General features: G+C 35.3%; 2 protein-coding genes across 2 annotated transcripts; both read left to right on the top strand.

The window, feature by feature from the left end:
• Positions 1-8,342: 8,342 nt before the first annotated feature.
• On the top strand, positions 8,343-11,730 carry LOC107779871 (uncharacterized). Its single transcript, XM_016600367.2, has 6 exons — positions 8,343-8,501; positions 8,626-8,652; positions 8,747-8,809; positions 11,007-11,085; positions 11,183-11,228; positions 11,408-11,730. Exons 1-6 carry the CDS (start codon positions 8,460-8,462, stop codon positions 11,415-11,417), a joined length of 267 nt encoding a protein of 88 aa, XP_016455853.1. The 5' UTR covers positions 8,343-8,459; the 3' UTR covers positions 11,418-11,730.
• Positions 11,731-14,493: 2,763 nt separating this feature from the next.
• On the top strand, positions 14,494-24,395 carry LOC107779872 (dehydrogenase/reductase SDR family member FEY). Its single transcript, XM_016600368.2, has 8 exons — positions 14,494-14,875; positions 15,664-15,784; positions 15,955-16,072; positions 17,387-17,523; positions 18,705-18,806; positions 19,840-19,932; positions 22,772-22,844; positions 23,791-24,395. Exons 1-8 carry the CDS (start codon positions 14,622-14,624, stop codon positions 24,051-24,053), a joined length of 1,161 nt encoding a protein of 386 aa, XP_016455854.1. The 5' UTR covers positions 14,494-14,621; the 3' UTR covers positions 24,054-24,395.
• Positions 24,396-24,441: the final 46 nt, after the last annotated feature.

The raw sequence follows: 24,441 nt of genomic DNA, 5'->3' as shown, positions 1-24,441 counted from the left end.
ATATATAAGTGGCATATCCAATGCATTTTGAATTTGGTTAATCAATCGGAATTTTGAATTTGGTTAATGAGTTGATATGTAGGGTAAGGTTGCGTACGATTGATCCTTGTGGTCCGGTCTTTCTGCAGATCCCGACATAGCAGAAACTAAGTGCACTAAGTTGCCTTTTTAATCGGTATTTAAAATTCACTGGCTCAATAGATTTAGATTCGCATTAAGTAAATTACTCTAGGGTAAAGCGACCTATAAGGAAGATTTAGTTCTAAAGCTCGAACTTAAACTCTAATTAAAGATTGACGAATTTTACAACCATCATTCCACAGGCCTTGATGTTCTCCATTATTTTGAACTACAGTACTACTACTTCTTCTATTTCCTAAAGTTTAGCTTTAGTGGCCGACAATTATTTTATTGCACGTATTCACTTTTTATCTAGGCTCCTCTAGGAATTACCTAATCTTTAACTTTGGGGGTACTTGCTGAAGTTTTTCTTTTTTTCCAGGTTTTCTGCCGGTTCAACTGCTGATCGAGGTAGCAATGATTCAACTTTATTGGCCAAATAATTCATGATGTGCTACTGTTTAATTTCCTTAATAACACTCTAGAATTAGCAAAGGTTAAAGTTAATTAACCTTATAGATCATGTATCCGCACTCGATGTATAAACTTCATGGGCGCTCGTTCAAGAAGAAGAAAAAGAAAAAGAATTGAAAAGTAATAAACAAAACAAATCCGTGGTTGATTCTGCATGGAATATATATATACTAATGCAAAAGATCGGTGATTGATTCTACAACTCGAACTCATACTCTATAAATCTCATTAATTTTTAATAATGCAGTAATTTCTACGTAAGAAGAATTTTTCAAGATTTGATGTAGCTTTTGAAGCTAAATTATAGTGCTAACTTTTTTTTGTGGCGACTTAGGTTATGTCTATCACGTTCATACTTTTAATGCTTCTAGCAACAATCCAGTATAATCCCATTTAGTGGGGTTTGGGGAGGGGAGTGTGTACGCAGACCTTACCCCTATTCTGGGATAGAGAGGCTGTTTCCAAATAGACCATCGGCATCCTTCCTCCAAGAACTTCTCACTTTGTTTTTGGAAGATTCGAACTCACAACCTCTTCTACATTCTAGTAATATCAACCAATTAATTATCAACAGCGCACTAGCCTTCTCGTTCCTCCAACTTTCCTACGTTGACGTAACAAAATTGTACGACAGTATAGACAAACAAAATGAGGATATTTTCTTGTCGCTAAACTTAATAGAGAGCTACGGCGAAGGAGAACTACATCATAGCTTTCAAAATAGAAGTTTAGTGTGGGGTTAGTTAGCGTCCCACAATATTATAAAAATGCACTAAATAAAAACTGTAATAATTTGATGAAGTTTTTATTCATTTAAGACATCCAGGCACCAGATGCCCCCCCCCCCCCCAACCAAAAAAAACAAAGTCCTTCATCGAAGCAAAGGAACAGGTAACTACATTAATATACATATGGACCGGGGAGTGAATTAAGGGAAATAAAAGGTAAACAGGGGAAGGTAGTAATGGAAATAATTTGATTTGTGCATAATTATAGGAAACATCATTTGAAATTTGTTGATTTCTTGAAGAAGCATGCCCTCCGGACATAATTCTGACAACAAACTTAAGCCTTGATATTCACTTCTAAGGCAACTGTATAATCAAGTTCATTAAACTTGTATTCGACCATGCATAATTTCAATGATAGTCATATCATACTAGCTACTCCATTATAAATGTTCCTAAATTTTATTTCGGTACGACGAAATTAAAGTGATTTTCCAAGAAATTAAACACACAAAAAATCACATCTTTCCCAATAGATATTTTTTCTGTCATACCAGACACACATAACTTAACAAATAGAAGATATACCAACCATGATTATGATAGAGGGGTAAGTACCCCTGTATCTTTAATCAAAGATTTTTGAGTTTGAGCCGTGGGTATGGGTCACCTCTGTTAGGGAGCGTTTTAACCTTAGTATGGGACTTTCCGATGCAAATTTGAATTTAATCGCGCCCCAATCAAATACCGGACACCGAATAAAAAAAAAAGAGAGAAAATACAAATGCCTAACTCAACCAAAAAAAAAAAACAAGCACTAGACTAAATCAGTAAATAAACGATCTTGAATACGTTTCCCGAATAGCTAAGGTATCACAATATGAACACCTCTGATAACAATTATCCACGTAGTCTAATGTACTGGAAATATGAATTTTGCCAAGGAAATTATCTTGACGACGAAAAGGAGATGAACAATGATTTCCATCACTTACGAATAAAAGTCATTTTTTTAATAAATAAATTAGATAAACATTTAGTCATCGTTGTTGTCAACCTTCAATAATTAAAAATAACAACAAAGCACAATCTTACTCAATCAGCTTTCACCTTGTACGATTACCATGTGCAACTGTTGCGTATGGCCATGCAAGGTGAAAGCACCATAAATAGTCTCACAAAAAAGACTAAGAGAATAATCACATAAATGGTGCAATTCATGGAATATATTGTACTTTGAAGTATTCTATTTTTTTCATTTCTTGGAGTTTTGTTATTAAGTTAACATCTTATATTTGCGATAAATCCAAATTAAAATAGACTCATCAAAATAGAGGGGAATTTGTGCTCCCAAATACCAAGGCAGGCCAGGCCACAGATGAATGGGATTTTGGCCACCTTTACCTTTGTTTTTTCTTTTCAACTGAATCAAAACAGGAAGAGCGACAAGTTATCTGGGCCCTTGATTTGATTTGAATTTCATAGACAAAGACATGAGAATATTTATATGTTCGTGTAATTTTTTTGATCGGACAACTATACTTCCGCCCTTTTATAATTTGAAACTGCCAACTTTCAAAAGATGAGTTCTATTAATTATAAATTTATAAAAGATGGACAGCTGGACAATTAGCATGATAGAAAAGTGTAAATTATCCTATAATTTGTCATGGCCATTTGATATATCTGTGGCATGCTTGCAAATGCTATAATTGTGCTATTTGATATTTTTAGCTATATGTCACTTCATATATAAGAGAAAGCACATCAGCAAACAAGTATAGTAATAGTATTGACTGGCTTGGGATATCTCTACAGTTGTAAGAATAAAGAAAGACTGATTATATGTATAAGTTTGTTGATTTTACTTGTTTGACTCAAATTATAATAAGCAAGGCTGGAGTCAAGTAATTTAAGTTCCCTTAAAGTTTGGTTGGATTCTATAACGTTTTGGTTCAAATTCTTTATTTTTCTTAAAAGTTCACTAAATATCTATATTATTAATTTAAGTCAATATTATCAGTCATATATATATATATATATGTTCATATACGCTTATCTAGGAAAACGTCTTGAGCAACACGATCTATTTGGATTTGCTCACTGAAATAAGATTGATGAAGAGATACGGAAAGCTACAAATCAAAAACATGAGAAATCTAGAGCAAAGAATGTCTTAAAACTACGTTGTTAATTGTTTAAGATGATAGCAAGTTTCTAATGATCTTGTTCTTGTATCTAGCTAGATACTAGATAACTTAATTAAAAGTTAATTAACTAGACCGTGTTGATGTGGTTAAGGGTCCAACGGAGAACTTCCAAATCTTGAATCTACTTGCTTCATTTTAGTTTACTTAGGGAAACGATCTAAATTTAACGTGTTCGAAATAACTCAATTTTTTTTTGTCTTTTGTTAGAATTCGCATACATACTAATTAAATTAGAGATTCATTAGTAATTGTCTAGTATTTGCACTTCCCATTAATGAGCTTCAACCGAGATTTTTTTTTTAACGTTAAGCGACGTTATATTTAATAGATTAATCGAGGAGCAAGTTGATCAATTTCAAACATCACATGAACAACTTGGACTGTTTACCTATTTATAACTTATGGAAGTTACCTCATTTCACCCCTAATTGCCCGCAATTCCCATGACCTATTCCCCCTCTATCCTTCCCACAAATATAAAAAGAAAGAGAAAAATCGAGATTAATTAAGTTAAAGGTAGATGAGTGGGGCAAGAACTGCAATCATTGTCAGCTTATAAAAAGGCTTCCATCAGCCTTACTTGATGTTCTATGTGGGTCTATATTGTTATTATTATACTCAGTATATGTGTCTATCTCTAATGTCTAGCCTGTAAAGATATATAAGAATTCAGCACCAGCAAACTAAAAATCCCAAGTCCTATCATCAACTTAATTCTCCCACTTCTCTAATTGTCTTTTTAATATGCGTTTCTTGTAAACATCTCAGCCCTTCATTAGACTTGAACAAAACAGTATTTTCTTGCTCTTTTCCCATCTTCTACACCATCTCTGTCCATGGCAACCTTGATTAACTATGGATTATCAGAGAAGAAAAGCATGGTCCAAACTGCAATATTAACCATAGAGCTTCTTCTCTTATCAACAGGACTTGTGTCTATTTTTTTCATGCTCAAAAAAGCTATAAGTCCTAGTTACTTATTTGACATGTTTCTTGTTAATCTGAGGGAAAGTTTGAATTCTTTGAAAAGCTTCTTGTCATCTCCACTATACATGTGCGTCTTCATCAATTCTGTTGTCATCCTTATATTATTTCAACACCCAATAATGGAATTTCTCAATGTTTTTCTAGTTAAAAAGGATGCTGATGATATTCAACAACAACATCATGAAAAAGTAGACATGCCGAATAGAACGAATTCTGCTATTGCAATGGACACTGTTATGTCTTTTTTCAGCCGTTATAATTCACACCCTTCAGTATTATTAGAAGATATTCAAGATGAGATGCCTAGCTGTGTGAAAGACATTGAAATTGATAGTATACAGACAGCATATACTTTTCCAGACATATCTCATTTGAGTCATGAAGCCAATGAAATCAGGAAACCACGTTCACCACATCCGCCACAGATTACCACTGCTACAAAAACAAAGACAAAGCAACAAAAGTTTGAAGAGTTTAAGGAGACTCAAAGCAAAGAAGAAGAGGATGACTCATTGGAGGCGACATGGAAAGCAATTACAAACAAGAAAAAGGAGCTGAAAAAGTCATTGACATTTAACGATGCTTTATCCATGTCTCGAATAGGTGGGCTAAGAGGGGACATCTCTGTAAGTCCAGAGGAATCCAACAAGAAATTTGATGATTTCATAAAAAAGATCAATCATGAGAGAATACTTCAGAGGCAAGAATCTGATCAGCGATATATGTTAAATCTCGCCCGCTAAGTTAAACTCAGATTGCTTAATATCTAGCTAAACCTAAAACTAGTACTATTCAATACATCTTACTAGTTACTTATAAAATGCGAGGCCAGCAAAAGAAGAGTTTTTCTCCTCCTCATCACTAGTACTAGTACTTCAATAAGTTTTGAAATAATTCACGAGTGTTTGCTACATCAATTCAGATTGCCTTTTACTTTGTTGTTTCTGTAAAGTACTATCACTTGCAGCATTTTCTAGTGATATTTTTGTTCTTACTTTGTTTTGTGTGTACCCAAATTTTTTAAATCGTGGGTTGTAGGACTACTTTTAATCTGGAATTGCTAGTGAAATTGGATGCTCACTCAATAAAGTGTATGCATTATTAATATAGTTTCTTGATATATATATTCAGAGGCGAACCTAAGATTTGAAGGTGGCAAGCACATGAGCGAGTTGTTCAACCAGTGCCCCATCCAGTTCAAAGCAAAATATATGATTATTTTCAATATATATATATATACACGTTAATATATTCTGAATTTTTATCGAAGAGGTCCAGTGACCCTTCTTCTCAAAGCATAAGTCCATCTTTGTATATACTATATAAGTAGGACTCAAAAAGCAATGAGTGCTGAAGATATGTTAACATATATTTTAAAATTTCTTTTTTAATATATATTTCAAATTTCCTTTTTATATAATCAGACTCTCTTTATTGAAAAAGAAATGTTAAAATATACAAACCAAAGAGGTTTGAACATACAAAAGATCAGTAACTAATTCTAATTGCTCCATTCACACGTTAATATGATAATATTAGTGTCACCATCTTAGTTGTCGTCGTCCTTAATTATAAAGCAACTACGTGTATTTTTAAATCCTCAACTAATTCTATGTAGGGTACTTAACAGTTAACAATGAATAGCTAAATATGGGAAATTTGAAGCTGAGTGCAACTTCAATAGCATTTTGCACCTTTTTTGTAATATCTGTAAAGTACTTTTTAGGTCCCATTTTAAGTAAAATTATTGATGTTGGAGTCAAATAATTTGGCCTATTGACTATTGGATTGGGTCGTTTCGTCAATGGAACTGTTTGAGTTGAAGCGTATACAGGGTATAACTAACTTTGATTCTATTTATTCTCCTGCTTCTATAGCACGTTTTGATTGGACTATCAATAATATTCCTGGAGAAGCAAACCAAAATAAGATTATATTAACGACAAGGTATACACCAAACATATAACAGAAAGTTCACAATGTATATATTAATATTCAAGTAATTAAATGGAATTGTATGTTTTAATTGATGGAATTTACATAAATACATTCCAGGATCATATACTTTGTGTTAAAATAGGCAATGTTACTTTAATCAAACGTAAATCAGAAAATTACCTGTTGAACCATGTTTAGTTCCAATAGTGCTTGCAGTTGCTCCACGATCTTCTGTTGTGATTCATAAAAAATGCAGTTTGTGACAAAGATTTTAAGTTATAAGCTCTTTTGAGATTTTAATATAGTCTTGTATGTAAATTTATACTTTAATATTTGTTCTCAAATTGTTGTTCTTGATTCGGTATCTGCTACTCATCAACGGAGCATACCGTAAATTTTTTTGTAATTAGGTGGCTACCAGCTTATCATGAGGTCCAGTAATATGGTATATTGGTCATGTATCTTTAGATCTTAGGATATTCACATTTGCTTTGCAGTAAAATCTTATGATTTTACATTGTTTTATAACATAATGAACATAACTTCACGAATAAAAAGTCAATTTCTAACTATATACTATAACTTTTAACTCTAATAGCCTCTTCTTCTTCTTTTTTAAGCTGAGATGTTTCTTGCTTGGTAAAAATAATACTCAAACTGTCTCAAGATGTTTTGAATCCAACTCAAATATCGCTTTCATGGTGAACAACTAAACATTTGTAACATACTACAGTCCCAGTCCCAGTCCCAGTCCCAGGTGGCGGCGAAGATGCGACATCCAAGTGCCATAATATTTCTTGAAACTCAACTTTCTCCCGAATGAGCCATATAGCCAAGGCCCAACAGAAACGAGGAACCAAATTGTAGTATATATTTTGAGAGAAATTTAAAAATAGTGAGATTTACAAGTGGTCATTCAAAAATAGTCACAGTTTCAAAAGTAATCAAAATTTAGCCACTTTTCATGTAAAGATAAATCTGAACGAAAATACTGATCAAAATCCAGAAAAATACTCCAACATAATATACTGGAGTTCCGGTATAATATACCGGTCCAGCATAATATACTGAGTTTGGAGTACCGATGCTCCACTCTCCAGTATATTATACAGGAGCCAACAAAGTATACCAGTCCAGCATAATATGCTGGAAGTTCAGGCACATGTGCACCGAACTCCAGTATATTATGCTGGATCGATCTCTGTTGCAGATAAATAGTGACTATTTTTCAATGACTTGACAAACACTGGCTATTTTTGAATGACCAGTCCGAAAACTGACTAGCCCGTGCTATTTTGTCATATATTTTGTAGTAGATTCAATATTACTTTTGCTAACTCTAAGAAACTCCTTTATTTAGAAAAATTTCAGCTCGATCCTAATAAAATAAAAAGAAAGAGAAAAAATTGGATGGAGACTATGTTTCGCATAAAATACACATATAGAAAGTTTTCAGCCTGTAATTGAAAAATAGTTACTGTTCATAATAGTGATCATTTTTCTATTACATGGCTGAAAAGTGGCTAGCCTACACTATATTACCTCAATTTCATACCGAGGAGGAACGAGGAGTGAAGTACACAAATAGCCTTCAAAGTGGGTAGTCTTGAATTTTTTCCCCTGCCTGTCCCATGGGCATAATTTTAAGTTTAACAAATACTGTTTCTCTCTTGCCCATGAGCAACACTTTTAACTTTTGACCTTAAAGTTCTACCTATAAGGCAAATGAGGGCCAAAAATTAAAGACACCTCAAAAAGTGTCATATTTTTGCATTTTTTTAAGGAACGAGACAGGCCCAAGCAGTACACAGAAAAGAAAAGCCCAGACGCAAGGCGACGTTTTCCGCGAGCCCAAACCCGAATTTATATTTGCAAGTGTCTACGGTATTAGGCGCCATTTCGATTGGCGCATCCAAGTATTAGGGTATTTGCTAGGGTTTAGCTGCTTTCCTTGAGACCGCAGAGCGAGCTTTACTTCGTCGGAGAAACAAGAGTCTTAGCCATGGCTAGCACCAAAGTTCAAAGGATTATGACCCAGCCCATTGTAAGTTCTTTTCTGCTTTCCGATATTGACTGTTAACATTTAAATGATCGATTTAGAACTCTCTCGTTTTCACTCTGCACTAAAATTTTGGGTAACGTGTTTTCGTGTTTATTTTTTGTTGCAGAACCTGATCTTCAGGTTTCTACAGAGTGTAAGTATTTTCGCGTTTGTTTGTGCTTAAATTTTTATTTTTTATTACTTAATGGGTGTTCATGCTCTTAAAATTTATGGACAATTGTTTTCAGAAAGCTCGCATTCAGATATGGCTTTTCGAGCAGAAAGATCTGAGGATTGAAGGACGTATTATCGTAAGCTGTCGTTTTTCTTCCTTTTTTAATTTTAGTAGTTGGAGTGTGGATGTTGCATGATGTGTTTCATGTTCTCTCCCAAATAATTCCCTCAACCTCAAAGAAGTGAAAACAACATAATTAGTGAGTTAATTGGCCACTGTTCCTTTAAATAAGAAAGGAAGTTTTGCAAGTTACCATTTGGAACCGGACAAAGGTATGCGACAATTTTGAGGTCTAATCACTTATGCTATTTATAAGAACATTTCAATTATGCAGAAGCTAAAGAGGTCCTGATTGTACATGCTACTTCAGAGATCCTTTTTTGTGTGTGTAATAGTATAGATAATTGTTCGAGGTTATAGCTTACATTTGGAATGCATGATTGTTTTTTTACTAGCTGGAATAATCTGGATGATGGTTCTAGGCACACATTTGGAAAGGACCTTTCATCTGACCACTATTGATTCCTAGTGGTAAAGTTGTTTAGTTTATTACTTTATTTGTCCGTAAATTTCAAACCTCTTAATGATCTCATGTCAGAATTGCTTGCAAAGCTTTAAACTAGTCTTTTTTTTAAATCGTTAATGAAAGCCATGGTTAGACATCTTATGGTGTAATCTAGGTTGATCCTCTGTACAGCTTCCATGAGTCTATATCTGGTTTAAGATTAGCTTGGTTCGATTTAGTAGCATGAGAAGGACTGAATTTTCAAAATATTCTGTAGAAAGAACTGAAGAGACAAGAAAAAAGACTTTTCATGGTTGAGGCAAGGTATATCATCCAGCTTTTAGGAAGCCACACATCATATTCTTTCTCTGAATTTATTATCACATGTCAGTCGCCTTCATTTGTAGTGATGGGTGCAATTCAGATAGTATCCAAAATGTCTTGCAATATATATCAGTGGACATAAAAAAAGCTCATGCATGCTGTACAAGTTCATGATAGAAATATTGGTAATAACTAATACAGATTTGATCACAAACAGGATCTGTGCATAGAAACTCATACTGGTCCTATTGGACCCAATAATTAGAAGCTCATATGTGCCGTAGCAAGCTCATCGTTGAACTATTGGTAGTTCATTGAGGTAACAAATCCATAATTGGTGCCTGTTACACATGATATATGCCTGCAAAGTTGTATTGGCAAAAGAAGGGCATATTCTTGGGTAAACTCCCACTCTAGCTCCTTGAGGCACTAGTAGCTGTAACTTGAATTTGGGGATGGCCTGAATTTCCAGTAGTTTGAATGGGCAACTCTAATTTCTAATGTAATGCTGGCAGACTTATCCTCATTATTGTTTGTCGCCTCATGTTACAGAGCTTGTTATAGTGTGCGGTCGCTATTTGGGGGAACTGGTTATATCTGAAGATCTCTATGATAATATTTGACTAGTGAATATGAAGCTGATCATTTGGTCTTTTTGTTACTTGGTATAGATGTGTGGCTTAGTGGCCATTTTAAAATTTTCTATTTCTTTGCAAGATGCGTAAATGTTATTTTTATTTTGTTTTTCATAATAGAGGTGTTCGAGTTACTTTCACCCACCTCATATTTTCCACCATGGACCTGCATCTTCCCACCAAGACATGTATCTATGAACTCTGTCCACCAAGGTTTGGATATATGAGAAGACATCTATGAACTCTGTCCACCAAGGTTTGGATATATGAGAAGACATCACCTAGCTTTTTTTTGCTTATGCTTGGATTTGAATCCTAGTCTCACCTGGTCTTTGCACCAGCTTATTGGCTGCTAAGCCACACCCGTCGGAGCAAGCAGTGTAAATGTTATTCTGCTCTGTATTTTGATCATCTTTTGGTCTGTTTAAGTGCTAAAGTCTGTTTATCTTATCATTGTGCCACTTATGTATTCTTCATTCTTATAACTGCAAAATTTAATGCCATGTGCTTGGTTGTTGACAAAAAGCCGCCTGGGACTTGCGTGTTGCCTCTGAATTACTGCTTTTGCATCTTTTTCGTTTTGATAAATTAAGAGTATTGAATATTGCTTTGCCTCTTGCACCTGCATTAAATCCTTTTGGCCAGATGACTTTTCTGATCAAGGGATTAGTACTGATTGACTTGTAGAACTTTGAAGTGTTAATTTCTCCGGAACAAGCCGTATCTAGATACTTCCACGCTACACTATGTGGACTGTGAATAAACATGTGAATACTTGTTTACTAATAGTATTGATTTTCGGTGTTTAGGGTTTCGATGAGTACATGAATTTGGTTCTGGATGATGCTGAGGAAGTCAATGTGAAGAAGAAAAGCAGAAAACAGTTGGGTGGGTAAAATTATTTTGACCTCTTCCCTCTCGTAGAATTACCAAGGAAACTAATATTTCGATGTGTCTTGCGTCTCTAACCTCTGATTTTTTGCAGGGCGTATTCTTCTGAAAGGCGATAATATCACACTGATGATGAACACGTATGTCGTTCTTCTCCTAATTTTCTGATGTACAATCATATTTTTTATAAATAAAATAGCTACTATATGAATCTTCTGTTATGATCTTTCTTCCTTCTCTGATGTTCCTTCACCTCCACCCTTGGGGGAGGGGGGGGGTTGGAATCTCTGACTGTTTTACTCTTTTCTTTTCTATGTAGGGGGAAATAATTTTTCGTCAGTTGGAGTACGGAGGTTGGTGACATCTTTATGTGTTTGCGGGATGCGAATTGAAACCGTGTGTCCTCATGAATGACAGAATATGTGCCCTGACTTCTATTTAGATTGTGTATTCTGCTATAGGTATATTCGACATGGTTTCATTGAAACAAATGCTTTAATTGTTGTATGAATTTCTATCTATTAAACAGGATCTGGGCTCCTCTGCATTTCTGGATTGCTTGATGGCTTGACTATTAGCAGTGTATATTTTCCAAGTTTCAGTGGGTTGGGTATAAATCAACCACAACACCCTTTTATCATTTGAGCTCTTGTGTTTGGAATATGTTTGATTTGGAGACATTGTTCGTAAAACGTTTCTTTGGCTCCGTTTTGCTGCCATGACTGCTGACTTCGTTATGGCATTAGTGCTTGCTCTCTGTGTTGTGTGCGTGTGTGACTAGCGCTATTGATCTTTCTATGCCATCTCTTTGCGTATGACAATTGATTCTTATAGACAGATCTGGGAAGGAAAAGAGTGGTAGTTGTTAAATTCTTTGTCCCCCCCCCCCCCCCTGTTTTTCCCATTTCAATTTGTTGGTAAGACAATCAAGTGCACGGGATGTGGAAATAACTCTGTAGGCAACCAATATGTGGAAGGCGAAATGACACTGCTGTTTATGGAAAAAAAATTATGCTCCAGTAGGGAATAACTCAATGGGACACCAAAGATGTGGAAATGATAGTGTTAGGTGTGTTAGATGAGGGATTAATTACAAGGCTTCTCAGGTCCTTGGTCATCATTTTCGTTTTATCCGTTTTCTGTGTCTCGATAGCTCCATAGCTTTCTCTGTGGGATGATGCAAAGCCATCATCCCTCAAATATAAAATTACACGTGTCCAGTGGCATGAAATATTATAGCAATGGACACATCGTGAACACAAAGAAAACGCATCTTTTGGCAGCCTTCCGAAGATGTTTTTGACCAATTTAGAACATCATATAGAAGAACATGTTTTTGTCACTTTCTGTACGTATTAGGAAATTCACCTTTAGCGTTAATTAATAATAAAATTGACCAAATTAATCTTAATTTGCTCATTCACAATATAACAAGCTACTCCTAGACTTGTTATTTCAAAGACAACTTTGGATAGAAGAAGATAATTCAATTTTAATATCTAAAAAAATTAAATATTGTGGATCATAAAAAAGCCAAAAATTACTTAAAGTGGACCACAATAGTTTCCATCTTTCAATTTTGTTTGTAAATACATTGTATGCCATAATAGCGATAGATAACGGTACTTACAGGCTCTTTGTTTGATGAGAATTTTTTTTTGACAACAGTGATCTTATTATATATATCACATAATAGTAGAGTTAACAACATTCATAGTGCCCGATAGGGCATTACCTACTTGTCTATTACCGTCCAATAGCATGTCTCGAATGACATTTTTGTTTCTAAAAGATACTAGTCTAGAACAAACATCTCTGTCAACATACTTAACTAAATAAGTCAAACCTTCATAGTCTGATTTTAAGGCAGTGGTTACAAAATGAGGGGCATAGTAGATAATAGTAAGATCCCTGCCATTATTGCCATTTAGTGCATCCTTAGCCATCATGTGTGCCGGCTTGTTGGCCTCCCTGAAGGTGTGCTGCATTGCCTGAACCTTAAGCAAGTGTGTTGAACCAAGTATGCTGAAATTGTTGTTTGTAATTGCTGAACTTAAGCATCGTAGCTGAAGTTTTGTTCTCTATTTGCTGAAGTTTTTGTTTGCAATTGATGAATTTAAGCATAGTACTTGAAGTTTTATTCTCTATTTGCTGAAGTTTTTGTTTGTAATTGAACTAAATAAGCTAAAGTTTTTTTTTATCCTGGATTCATTAGTTTTGTCATTAAGCTTTTTCAAAAACTTCAGCAGAAGATGCTGAAATTATTTGGTTCATTTGTGAAAACTTCAGCACTATATAAGCTGAAGTTTTTGAAAACCTTTCTAACATACTAGATAAATAATCAGATTGCTAACAGTATCTAAATCATAAATTTTGGAAACAATAAACGTGAAAAGAACAGAATTATCATTGTCTACTAACTTGCATACGTGGAAATATTCACAAATTATTGTCTACTAACTTACGTAATTATTTATAATTTATTTTTAAATAATTTGATAAACATATTTATGGCAATTATTCCGTGAACTGAAGTTTCATAGAAGCACCAACAGCAACAAACGAAAGAAGAAGAAGAAGAAGAAAACGAAGGAGGATAATGATGAAGAGAAAGGGGGCTGGAGTTGTTTAAAAAGTGAATACAAGTTAAAACTTTTCAAAAAATGGGTATAAGTTAAATGTGGGCGACCAAATAAGACGTCCCGTGCAATTTTTACAATTCTTTTCAACTAATAGTGCCATGGGCTTTCTAAGAAAGCCACAAGAATTATTTTGTTAAATGTAAAATAAAACGATTATCGAAACTCTTTAATTTTGAGATATCATTAAATCAAAAGTATATTTGCTTAAAATTTTCCTTTGCCTAGTAAATGGAGGGTTACTTTTTTCATCATTTTTAATTGATTAGATATATTTTTCTCGTATAAATATAAAATATTAATTATCCATTAATTTGCCCTAGTTGGTATATTAGTAAGATCGTCCCCTAGAAAACTTAGATCAGCTCAGGTTCATAACATTCACCAAAAATATAACAACAACAACCCAGTAAAATTTCATCCAGTGGGTTTGGGGAGGGTAAAGTGTACGCAGACTTTATCCCCACCCCAAAGGGATAAAGAAGCTATTTTCGGAAGATCCTCACCTCAGAGACAATCGATTTGTGACAACATTCACCAAAAATAAATATATAAAGTGAAAAAGTCAAATAAATAGATACATCGGTTCATAATTCAGTAGTAAACACTGTGTGGTCCTTTAAAGACGTGGGTACAAGGCAACTAAGAAGGAACTAATCTACTAGTCAATACTAATCACCACAAAATTAGACTTTGCGATATCTAATCAGTCTTTAAAAAAGAAAAAGAGAAGCAAACAACGGTGAGAACGGATCTATGATCTGATCAGTCTTAATATTATGACTCACGTGAGAGTCACACGGCCAAAGAAAAAGACAAAAAAGCAATAAACAAAGAATAGAAAAGAAGACAGCAGTGCGACTGTTGCGGAGAATCTGTTTGCCGAAGGAGATAATGGCGAAGGTGGAGGAGATTAGGAATTCGAAAGAAGAAGAAGAAGAAGCTAAGCAGCCATTGAAGACAACGGTGAAGAAGGAAGCATTAGGATGGATGGAATGGCTAAGAGGCTGGTTCTATTTGGTTTTCGAGATGCTTTTTCAAAGGATATCGGCTAGTCACTTGCACAACCCTATGCCTCTCCCTCCTATCAATGATCTCACTTGCATCGTCACTGGTTCTACCAGCGGCATCGGCCGTGAAATCGCTCGGTATGCTTTACTTTCTGCTTCTTCCACTTTGCTTTCACCGTTTGTGTTTGCATTTTGTCTATTGGGTTGAGCACGTTTTGAGGTTCTGCGCCAATTTTAAAGTATATTGCACGCCCTTCGACCACTGCACTGGTAACTTGTTTCAAATCACCTAGTGCTTATTGTCTTTGCTGCAATTTGAATCCTGCTTCCCGAGGTTTGTATCCACTTCATTGATTGCTAGGCCACAATCGTGGTTATGTTGATGCGTAACTCCTTCGTGGTGAATAATGTCAAACCATATTAGAACCCAAGGGTGTGGTAGTAGTGGAGGAGAACCATGAGATCTCCAGTTCAAACCCACCGGACGCAAATAAACTCTAGGTGAGTTGGGTGCGATGATGCATACTTCCTTTGTGGCCAGTAATGTTACACCATATTAGCACCCAAGGGTGTTGCCTAGTGGCAGCGGTGAACCTTGAAGGTTTCAGGTTCAAATTTCAGTGGAGGCAAATAAACACTAGGTGAGGTGAGCAGAGTTACCTGATACATGTGCTATTAGGAGGTAGCAGGTACCAGGTGGAATAGTCGACGGGCCCACAAGTTGCCAGACACCACCGTAAAAGAATATGTGTGATAATAATGTTACACCATATGCTTTTCTATGTTCCTTTTCTTTACATTATTATCTTCATTATATTGTTGATTCTGTTAATCTCTTATCTCTCATCTTCCAGATACAAAGATTAAGTACAAGTTCTAAACCATTTGCTCTAATGTATAAACATTTTTGCTTTTGCATTAGACAGGCAGTTGGCCGAATCAGGAGCACATGTTGTTATGGCTGTAAGGAACACGAAAAATGCACAGGAATTAATACAGAAATGGCAGGAAGATTGGTCTGGCAAGGGCCTTCCGCTCAACATTGAGGTATGTTGTCTTTCACTTAATAGTAGTACATCTAGGAAGAATTAGTACAACTTTCTAATTTATTACAAATGTTTAAGTTTCATGAAATTTTTGAAGTTAGTGTTAGTGAATCTCTTTCGCTGTCATGAGAGAATTGTCCTAAATGAAATATGGTTCACATTTGTTGCAAGGTCATGGAGCTTGATCTTCTCTCTTTGGATTCTGTTGCACGATTTGCAGAAGCGTGGAATGCCCGCTTGGCACCATTACATGTTCTCATCAATAATGCTGGCATATTTTCAATAGGGGGTTAGTGCTATTTTAGTTTCTTCTTATTAATTGATGTTAACCAAAATGTCCACTCTTTTTGTGCGATACTGGAGCTATGATAAATTGAGAACAACTATTATTGTTTCAGCTGTTTCATAAAAAAAATTTGTTACTTGATATCCAGTTTTAATCTTTTCAAATACTATTGTTTGTTTGCATCTTTCAGAAGTTTCATCATGTGGTCAAGTTTTTTGTTCATTTAGTTTAGAAGTTTATGGTCTATGTGGTGCATTTATAAAGATCTGTTTGAAAAGCAAGGCACTATATCCGTAAATGTGATAAATCATTGTATATCAAATTCTCGTGACACCAAACACATCAACGATTGATCTTTACTCTATATACATATTCTTCTAGAATGTTTCTAGAGTCGAGATGATAATGAATCTTAATGGGCCATTACTAGCTTCAGACAGGCCTACAATTTGAATTCGCTAGGGCTACCTGGTAAATACGAAAAAAGCTGGTTTATGATTTATGTAAAATAAGAACTGCATAAAGCTTTGTTTTTGAATCTCGTCTTTGGATGGGATATTCTAGAGAGACCCTGAATGAGAAATTCTATTTGATTAGTTACTTGGTTGATTTGGATAAAATGAGAGGATGTCTCATATATAATTCTGAAGTGGGAAGATCCTGTAGCAGCAGCATCTGGGTCTTTAACTGGATAATCACCTTCTAATGCTTACTTCTTATGAGCTCAAGCATGGTGATATAGTGTATGTGTAAAGTAAAATGTTTTTCTACTACCCTAGAATAAGTTGTAATGGTTAGTCTACATTTCTCGGTACACAGTTTACTGTTCTATGGAATTGGTTATCTTTACAACTATAAGTTTATGATTGACATTTGGATATGCACCTTCAGATATGTTCCTACAACTTTTTCTTCCTTTCAAGAACTACAATTAGATGTTCATCATGTTTACATTCATGGGTGTGCTAGAACTCTTGATAATGATCATGATCAGAGGTAACAAGAAAATCCTACATGCCGGTCACCTGTCCTGTATTAATGCAGTTGCCTTAGCCTGCCTTCCCACTTTGGCTTGCATGACCATGTTTCTTGCCAATGCACTAAAGCTTGGCTAGTGTGGATCTATTTAGCTGTTTAAGCATGGAAATACATAGTGTCGGCAATAGAAATACGATACAACTTTTAACCTGCTTTCTCCTATAGATGGAATCTGATTGAATGATAGCCGAGTGAGTGGACTTGCTTTTATCTGGAAACTTGTGAGATTTTGCTTCTGAGTCTTCTAACTAAGCTAATGAATCATATTGTTTTTTACAGAACCACAGAAGTTTTCGAAAGATGGGTATGAAGAACACATGCAAGTGAATCATCTAGCTCCGGCGATGCTTTCGATATTGCTTTTACCATCACTTATTAGAGGTTCTCCGAGCCGAATTATTAACGTGAACTCTACGGTAAGTCTTAGCAATATGCCCCCCCGCTCTAGATGGATATGTTATATACTCAATTGCTTCTATCCTCACCTTTTGCACTAAGTTATTGCTTTAAATGATTCCCATTTTTCCATGATATCCACGAGATACTTTAAAATAAGTTGCAAATTGAAGTTTCAACACTGGTGAAAATGTTTATCTAGTATTCATTAATTTAGGATAGTATAAAGCGTAAGCTTGGTTGAAGCAATGATAGACAGCAAAGAGTAGGTGGTCCAGCATGTATTTCATTATTTTTGTCCTTTTCTTTTTGGAAGTCTTTGCCTTTTCATGAACAGTTTGAGCAGAAAATTTTACTGCTTGGGAAATTGAAGTCGCTTGGCCTGGATATTTGTCCTTTAAGATTTCTGTGTATGTGTTAAGAATACAAAAGAACAAAAAAAGGGATGCACATTGTTAGGACTTGCTGCACTTTGCTACATAATGGATCGAGTAGGTGGATTTATGACCTAAATCATTATATTGGATATGAAAAGGGAAAAAAGATGTTGTAGCTAAGAAATCCTAAAGAGTACCTAGAAGGATGAAACAGATGTGGAGAACCATTCCATTGTGCATTCTATGGACCTTATGGCTGGAAAGAAACAAGGCTTGCTTTGAAGGACATAGAAATAACATTATTAGAATTAAGAATATATGTCTTCATAATCTGTATTTTTGGTGTAGATGTTGCCAGTTAGGAAATTTGAATCAATTTATGGAGTTTCTAGAGGTGTTGGGAGGGGGAGAATAGCTTGCTGATGTTGTAATTTGGGATGATTTTCTGTAACTTTATTGTACCATCTTGGTACCTTATTAATAAAAGTTTTACCTTATCAAAAAAAAAGAAGCTAAGAAATCCTATAATCATGCCAAATTCGGGATTGAAAGTGAACTAAAAAGGACGAAGTAGATGTTCTGCTGTGGCTTTAAGGTGTAATAACCATTAAGTCTATTCTTCAGCGAAACCAAGTCTAGAAGTATGAGGATGGGAAATAAATTTGCCTTTAAATTTAAGTGATTGCACCATAATATGTTGGAAGTCTAAAAAAAGGATAAAAAATTTTGCAACTATATGTTGGATTCTGGAGTAGGTTTTCCATTTCAGTATATCGCTATTGTCACGTCAGCTGACAGGAATATAGTTTATTTCGTTTGTGTAGATGCACTATGTTGGGTTTGTTGATCCAGAAGATATGAATGTTGTATCTGGAAAGAGAAAGTACACCAGTGTAGTGGGATACGGAGGCAGTAAGCTTGCTCAGGTATTATCTAAAAAGTTATTGCTATTACCTGCTAAAGGTCTTTTGCTTGTTGTTAGTGTTAATTGAGACGCTACAACCTGTTCAACCACTGCACTAAAGCACCTTAACACAAGTGGCTGCCTAGTTATACTCCATTTTTTCCATGTTTCACAAAGCTTACATTCTGCCTATTAAATAAAGCTTAGGAACCTGAATTTTGCCATATTTACGCCCGTTCCATGGTCTGCCTGATCTGACTCACACAGCAGCCAAGGGGACTGAAGGTAGCACATTCTGTATTGTTTTAGCACAATCTCACTAGTTTTTGTGCATAATAGTACAGTTGTAGTTAAGGATCATACATGTAAATCTCAGTCTAGAGCTGTATAGAGAATATTTATTAGATGTCATCCAACAGATGCAGCTGAAAGAGATGCATGTTGTTTTTGTTGAAGTGTTTAGCTTATGAAAAGTAAACATATCTTCATCTTTTATTACATAGTCTATTTGATTATCTTGAATCTTTATATACACATTTTCTTTTTCTGGTTGTCAGCTTGTGATATTGAACTGAATAATCAAATTGTGTAGAAATCACCATTTTGGAGTAGTTCTAGTTGATGAAAAATCTTATTGTTTTAGTTTGGTGTTTGATTCCATATACGGAGTTTTGAAGACCTTCATCAAGTTACTGCAGAATATATTATTTAAATGAGGCTACAGTATCTTAACGTTAACTGTTTATTTAATCATAGTTAAAAGAACATGAATTGTTCTCTATTTAGTAAAGGTTATACTTTTTTATGGCACTATTAAACAAGTCTTTTGTTTGCTATTAGCTATGCTAAGAGTTGCTTGAATTGTTTAAATCATAACTTTTTATGTAGAGCATCTCGCGTATAAGTTGCTGTGGATGTGTACTAGAACTTTTATCATGCTATGCAGTAGTTGAATACATATCAGTTTCCATTTAATTTTTTTTTTTTAAAAAAAGAATGTCCTGGCTATGTTGATTTGCTCTCCAGTAACTAGTCCTCTTTGGTTACAAGTGCAGATTATGTTCAGTAGCGTCCTTCACAAGAGGCTACCTGCTGAAGCTGGCATAAGTGTAGTCTGTGTTACTCCTGGAATTGTTCTAACCAATGTTGTAAGTCTAAAAAACTAAAGCGATTTTCTCTCTAGTTGCCTTATTTTATGTTATTGAGCTTCTGGCTGTGTCTTGATGTACTCGTGTAGAACGTGTGTGATAAGAGTGTGGGTGCTTTGTGCAGGTCCTTCAACAAACACTAAAAATTAGTAAAAAGCTAGACGTACTCGTCCTGGATCCTTCCATTATTTAGTGCACTTATATATATATTTGACTTGAGGAGCCTCATATTGTTTCGATTTAAAAGATCTCTAGAAGAGGTTCTGGTCCCAATTAAACATGGACATCCACTAATCAGCCTTAACATGTTCTGCTCTAAATGCTAAAAGAACCAATTGAGGTGAGGTGAGATGTTGCTTCATGTGGTGCCTCTGGAAGATTTATGTTTGGTGTAAGTTGTGTTGATGGATTCTTAGTTAGTAGAATTTTTTTCAAGCTTGTCGTGTATTTAGTTGCTCAAGGACGAAACTTAAGAATGCTGCCACACCTTTCTTGTTCAGATTAAGCTCACAGACTGAGATGTTTTTATAGCAGATAAAAATTTCAGTGCCTTATCTTTATCTATACTGATAATTAACTCCAATTCCCAATTCCCAAGAGTGACCACATTATCTGAAAAAGAAAAAGAAACCCAATATTGTCCCATCTACCTATAGCATGAGAAGTAAATGAAGTTAAGGATGCAAATACACTAACTCTTAGTACCCAACTGAGACATCTGGATATCTGGAAGTTTGTAAATGACCTCAAAAAGGTCTTTTTGTATGAGAGATCTCGTTAAAATGTCTTTTTCTCATGAGCAATGGTTGCTTTCTTTATCTCATCCCAAAACTCTCCTCTAGCTTCCACCTTCAACACCAATTCCTGCTAATAGAATATTTTTCAACTTTCAGCTATTTCTTTTTGATGATTTGACTGCCACAAAATTGCAAGTTCTTCTTCTCCTTTTTAAATTTTATTAAGTATTTGTCTTGACATGCCAGTAGAAGATATTTTCTCTTTGTAATTAAAAAGTTCCATGTGAGTTAGCTGCCCTATCCCTAGTTGGTCCACAAATTCAGAACTCGAGAGAGTATGGGCCCGCTCTTCTACTCCATTCCCACTTAAATACCTCTTTTTTAGCCTTTTGGACCCCTGAAAAGAAAAAAGAAATTTGAAATCAAAAATAAAGAAGACAAACGGGGCTATCTGGTAAGTGACATGATTCAAACTTGTGGCATGCGCATTATTATACACCCAGCATTGCCTCCTTACTGCTGAACCAAAACCCTTGCCCCTGGGGGCCATAAATGTAAGATATTTAAGTAGACTTGATCTTCATATTAATCAACTTTATGTAATTCAATGAACAAACTAGTACAGTAAGTGTATCTCTTGAGTCTGCTTGTTGGCCAGTTGTTGATGTTATTCTTTGATGCGTCTCAGTTTTTCATTTTATTAAAGTTCCTCCCTATTTTCTCTTTGTAACATTTCTAACTTTATACATTAAGGTCCCAGAGTATATACACTTTCAATCTATTGTAAAATTATCAGTTCATAAATCTGTAAATATATGTAGCAGTTTAGTACTACTTAATTAGTTGTTAGCTTTTACCACCAACCTCTAAGGCTTCTTAATGCTCAAGTTTGAACACTAAGTCGAAAATTGTTATGTTGGTTGGACAATTTCATTAGACAATACCACTCAGCATACGAGAAATCCATGTTATATCTTGAAAATATAGATTCTTGCTGATGAAGTGTACAAGATAATCCCTTATCAAAAAAAAAAAAAAGTGTACAATATAATCTTGCTTCATGTGTTAGGATGTGTTAAACTTGTAATGTATACCACAAATCTTCTTTTAGTGGCCACCTTCATCCGGACTTAGTATTCGATAAAAATATAAGTTATCTGTATGGGCGTATCTAGCTCTTAGAGTATGGGTTCACGTGAACTCATGCTCCTTTCCCTAAATCATGTATAACAATGTTATATTTTTTCAAAATTACTTAAATATATGAGTGCGCACCCATGCTCAAGGACTCCTATGGAGCAATAATTATTGGGTGCACCTTTACAAGTGAAATTTGCGGTTAAAAACCCACTCCGGACGGTCTTGTTTTCGACATCGAGTATGTGTATACAATATGTGTGTGTGTGTGAAAATCAATAAAATTTCAAAAAGTATAATTTTGAACCTATAATTTCAAAAGTTTAGTGGGTTCAGGGTAAAAGACTAAAGTTAAACCCGTCAAGTGAGAATTCTAGATCCATCTCTTTATAATAGTACCCATCCTCTTGAAATTCTGGATTCGCCTCTGATGCTTTAGGGGAGCATTTATGCTTGGAAGATATAATGGGTTATTGGGTGGTAAGGGTTTTTTGTCAAATTTCTATGATGCATATCTAAACCATATTTCGATTTTGACATATCCTTAAGCTTATTCTGAGCTTGTAAACTCCAGAATTGAGTATTCTGACAGGATAATAGATGGTAATGATTATTCACATGGTTAAATTTGCCATAACTCTGTTGTTTCCCTAAACTATTATTTCAAGTTTCAAGTTCATTTACAGTTGACTAGGTCATGTGATCTATTCCCCTTCACTAAGCTAGTTCGAACCTTGCCACAGACAAAAGCATGGTATTTAAGTAGAGAAGGGTAGAGGGGAAGCCCATTGTCGAGTTTCTAACCACTGTGTCAGTTGACCTGGGTTTTCTCGTTATCCCAAAAAGAACAAGAAACAAGATCTAAATTTCTTCGACATGATTTTCTTCTTTTTAGTTTCCATTCCTTTTCTATGACATCATTTTACAAATGCTAAAGTTCGAGTTTACACATTCAAAAATTGCAGGCCAGGGATCTTCCTCAGTTTCTGCAAGTGGGTTATCGTCTAATACCTTATTTTATATTTAATGCAGAAGAAGGTATGTTATTCTTAAGTCCTAGTACTTTTTCTTGTCTGAAGATTCACTGTGCACATTGCATGTTCTTGCAGTAAAGGAAAAGAATAAAATGTCTCATATCTTTCTTTACGTTGGGTCGCATATTAGAGTATTGAGGCTTAGACTGCAAGTTTTTCCCTGTTTTTTTCCCACTGCAGAGCCAGTTTCCTCTTTCAGTAACACCTGGTGGAGGGGGTGAGGGTTCCTTGACTTGAGGAAGTTGGGCTTGTGTAACTACACAGCACGAACCTCATAGCAGTTTCAGTTTGCTGTTTACCGGAGTGTCCCTACGTAAAAGTTATGATTAGTTTCCATAAAAGAAAAAAATAAGTTATGACGCTACAAAAGCTTCACTGAAGAGTCGCAAATGCATGATTCCAAAGTTTGTACCATGTGATTCTTCATTCAATCAATCATTCTGTAGTCACCAATACCATAGAAATTTGAAGAAATAACAACTAGACTATGCATGAAACCTAATATTCTTGTAGGCCTAGTATGACCGCATAGTTGTCGGATGTACTTCATAGACTCCATACACTACTAAGTCGAACATATCAACTTAGTTTGATAGTTTTCTGCAGTGGTGGATGATACTTTTTTATAAGGAAAGAAGACTGCGAACAAACTAAGAATAATTTGATCAAAATGGAAAAACAAGAAAATGAACTCAAAGGGAGCTTGAAAGACTATACAAGTTGCTTAAAGTTAAATATATTAGTAGTAGTGATATCTCATCAGAAAGATAAATTGAAGGAAGCAATAGAAACTGATCCATGCATGTATTCTTGTTGTGGTGTAAGGGAAGTTCAACTGGCAATTATTTTATATAATTGCTTGGTTAATTAGAACGTGCAGTCTGATTGTTTTCCTAATGCATCCCCATGCATATAGTGTAGAACGTACTCAAATTAGTCAGTTGTTGCAGGCTCTAGAAGTACCTTGTTTGCAGCAACAGATCCTCAAATATCCGAGTATTGTGAAATGCTGAAAGCAGATGACTGGCCAGTCTGTGCTTACATTTCTCACGATTGTCGTCCCACAAATGCTTCTGAAGAAGCACATAATGTCGAAACTTCTTATAAGGTCTGGGAGAAGACGCTAGATTTGGTTGGCCTTCCTTTAGACTCAGTAGAGAGGCTTATAGAAGGGGAAGAAATTAAATGCCGGTATGGGAATTCCCAGGAGTAACTCCATCTGTGATGGGATGTAATGCTTAGTCTATTGCTCGGTGCTTGGATTGGTTCAGACAGCATTCCACTATCCACGAAGTTTGGCCCTCCGCAAGGTCATCATGCCTTCAGCTTTCTCATCCCTTGATGTGTTTCAGTATTCAAAGGATGAAATAGAGCATGTTGTAGAAACCTGTATTGCGTGATAGAAACTTTTTGGCTTGTGCTAATGTTTACGTGCAAGTTGACTGCCTTTGAGGTTTCTTATATTTCAGCTTGTAGTCGTGTAACTGATGACACAGGCATGTATTTTGTTTTCTTGTTCTGTGCTTAAGGTCTGTGTACGAGTTCTCCACTGGAATCCTTTTCCCCATGTCTTAAGTCCACACAGACTTTTTTCGGTTTGC

This window comes from Nicotiana tabacum, chromosome 6, assembly GCF_000715075.1.
Source record: "Nicotiana tabacum cultivar K326 chromosome 6, ASM71507v2, whole genome shotgun sequence".
NCBI classification, from domain to species: domain Eukaryota; kingdom Viridiplantae; phylum Streptophyta; class Magnoliopsida; order Solanales; family Solanaceae; genus Nicotiana; species Nicotiana tabacum.
Note: the sequence above shows the minus strand (reverse complement) of the source record. Positions and strands in the feature narration are given on the sequence as shown.

What these genes read in the sequence shown, in the direction of transcription:
- LOC107779871 (XM_016600367.2), top strand. Translation starts at nt 8,460, where the DNA reads ATGGCTAGCACCAAAGTTCAAAGGATTATGACCCAGCCCATT. An exon ending in TCTTCAGGTTTCTACAGAGT is followed by an intron (nt 8,653 to 8,746) that starts GTAAGTATTTTC and finishes AATTGTTTTCAG; the next exon opens with AAAGCTCGCATTCAGATATG. An exon ending in GGATTGAAGGACGTATTATC is followed by an intron (nt 8,810 to 11,006) that starts GTAAGCTGTCGT and finishes TTCGGTGTTTAG; the next exon opens with GGTTTCGATGAGTACATGAA.
- LOC107779872 (XM_016600368.2), top strand. Translation starts at nt 14,622, where the DNA reads ATGGCGAAGGTGGAGGAGATTAGGAATTCGAAAGAAGAAGAAGAAGAA. An exon ending in TTATTAACGTGAACTCTACG is followed by an intron (nt 17,524 to 18,704) that starts GTAAGTCTTAGC and finishes TCGTTTGTGTAG; the next exon opens with ATGCACTATGTTGGGTTTGT. An exon ending in GAGGCAGTAAGCTTGCTCAG is followed by an intron (nt 18,807 to 19,839) that starts GTATTATCTAAA and finishes TTACAAGTGCAG; the next exon opens with ATTATGTTCAGTAGCGTCCT.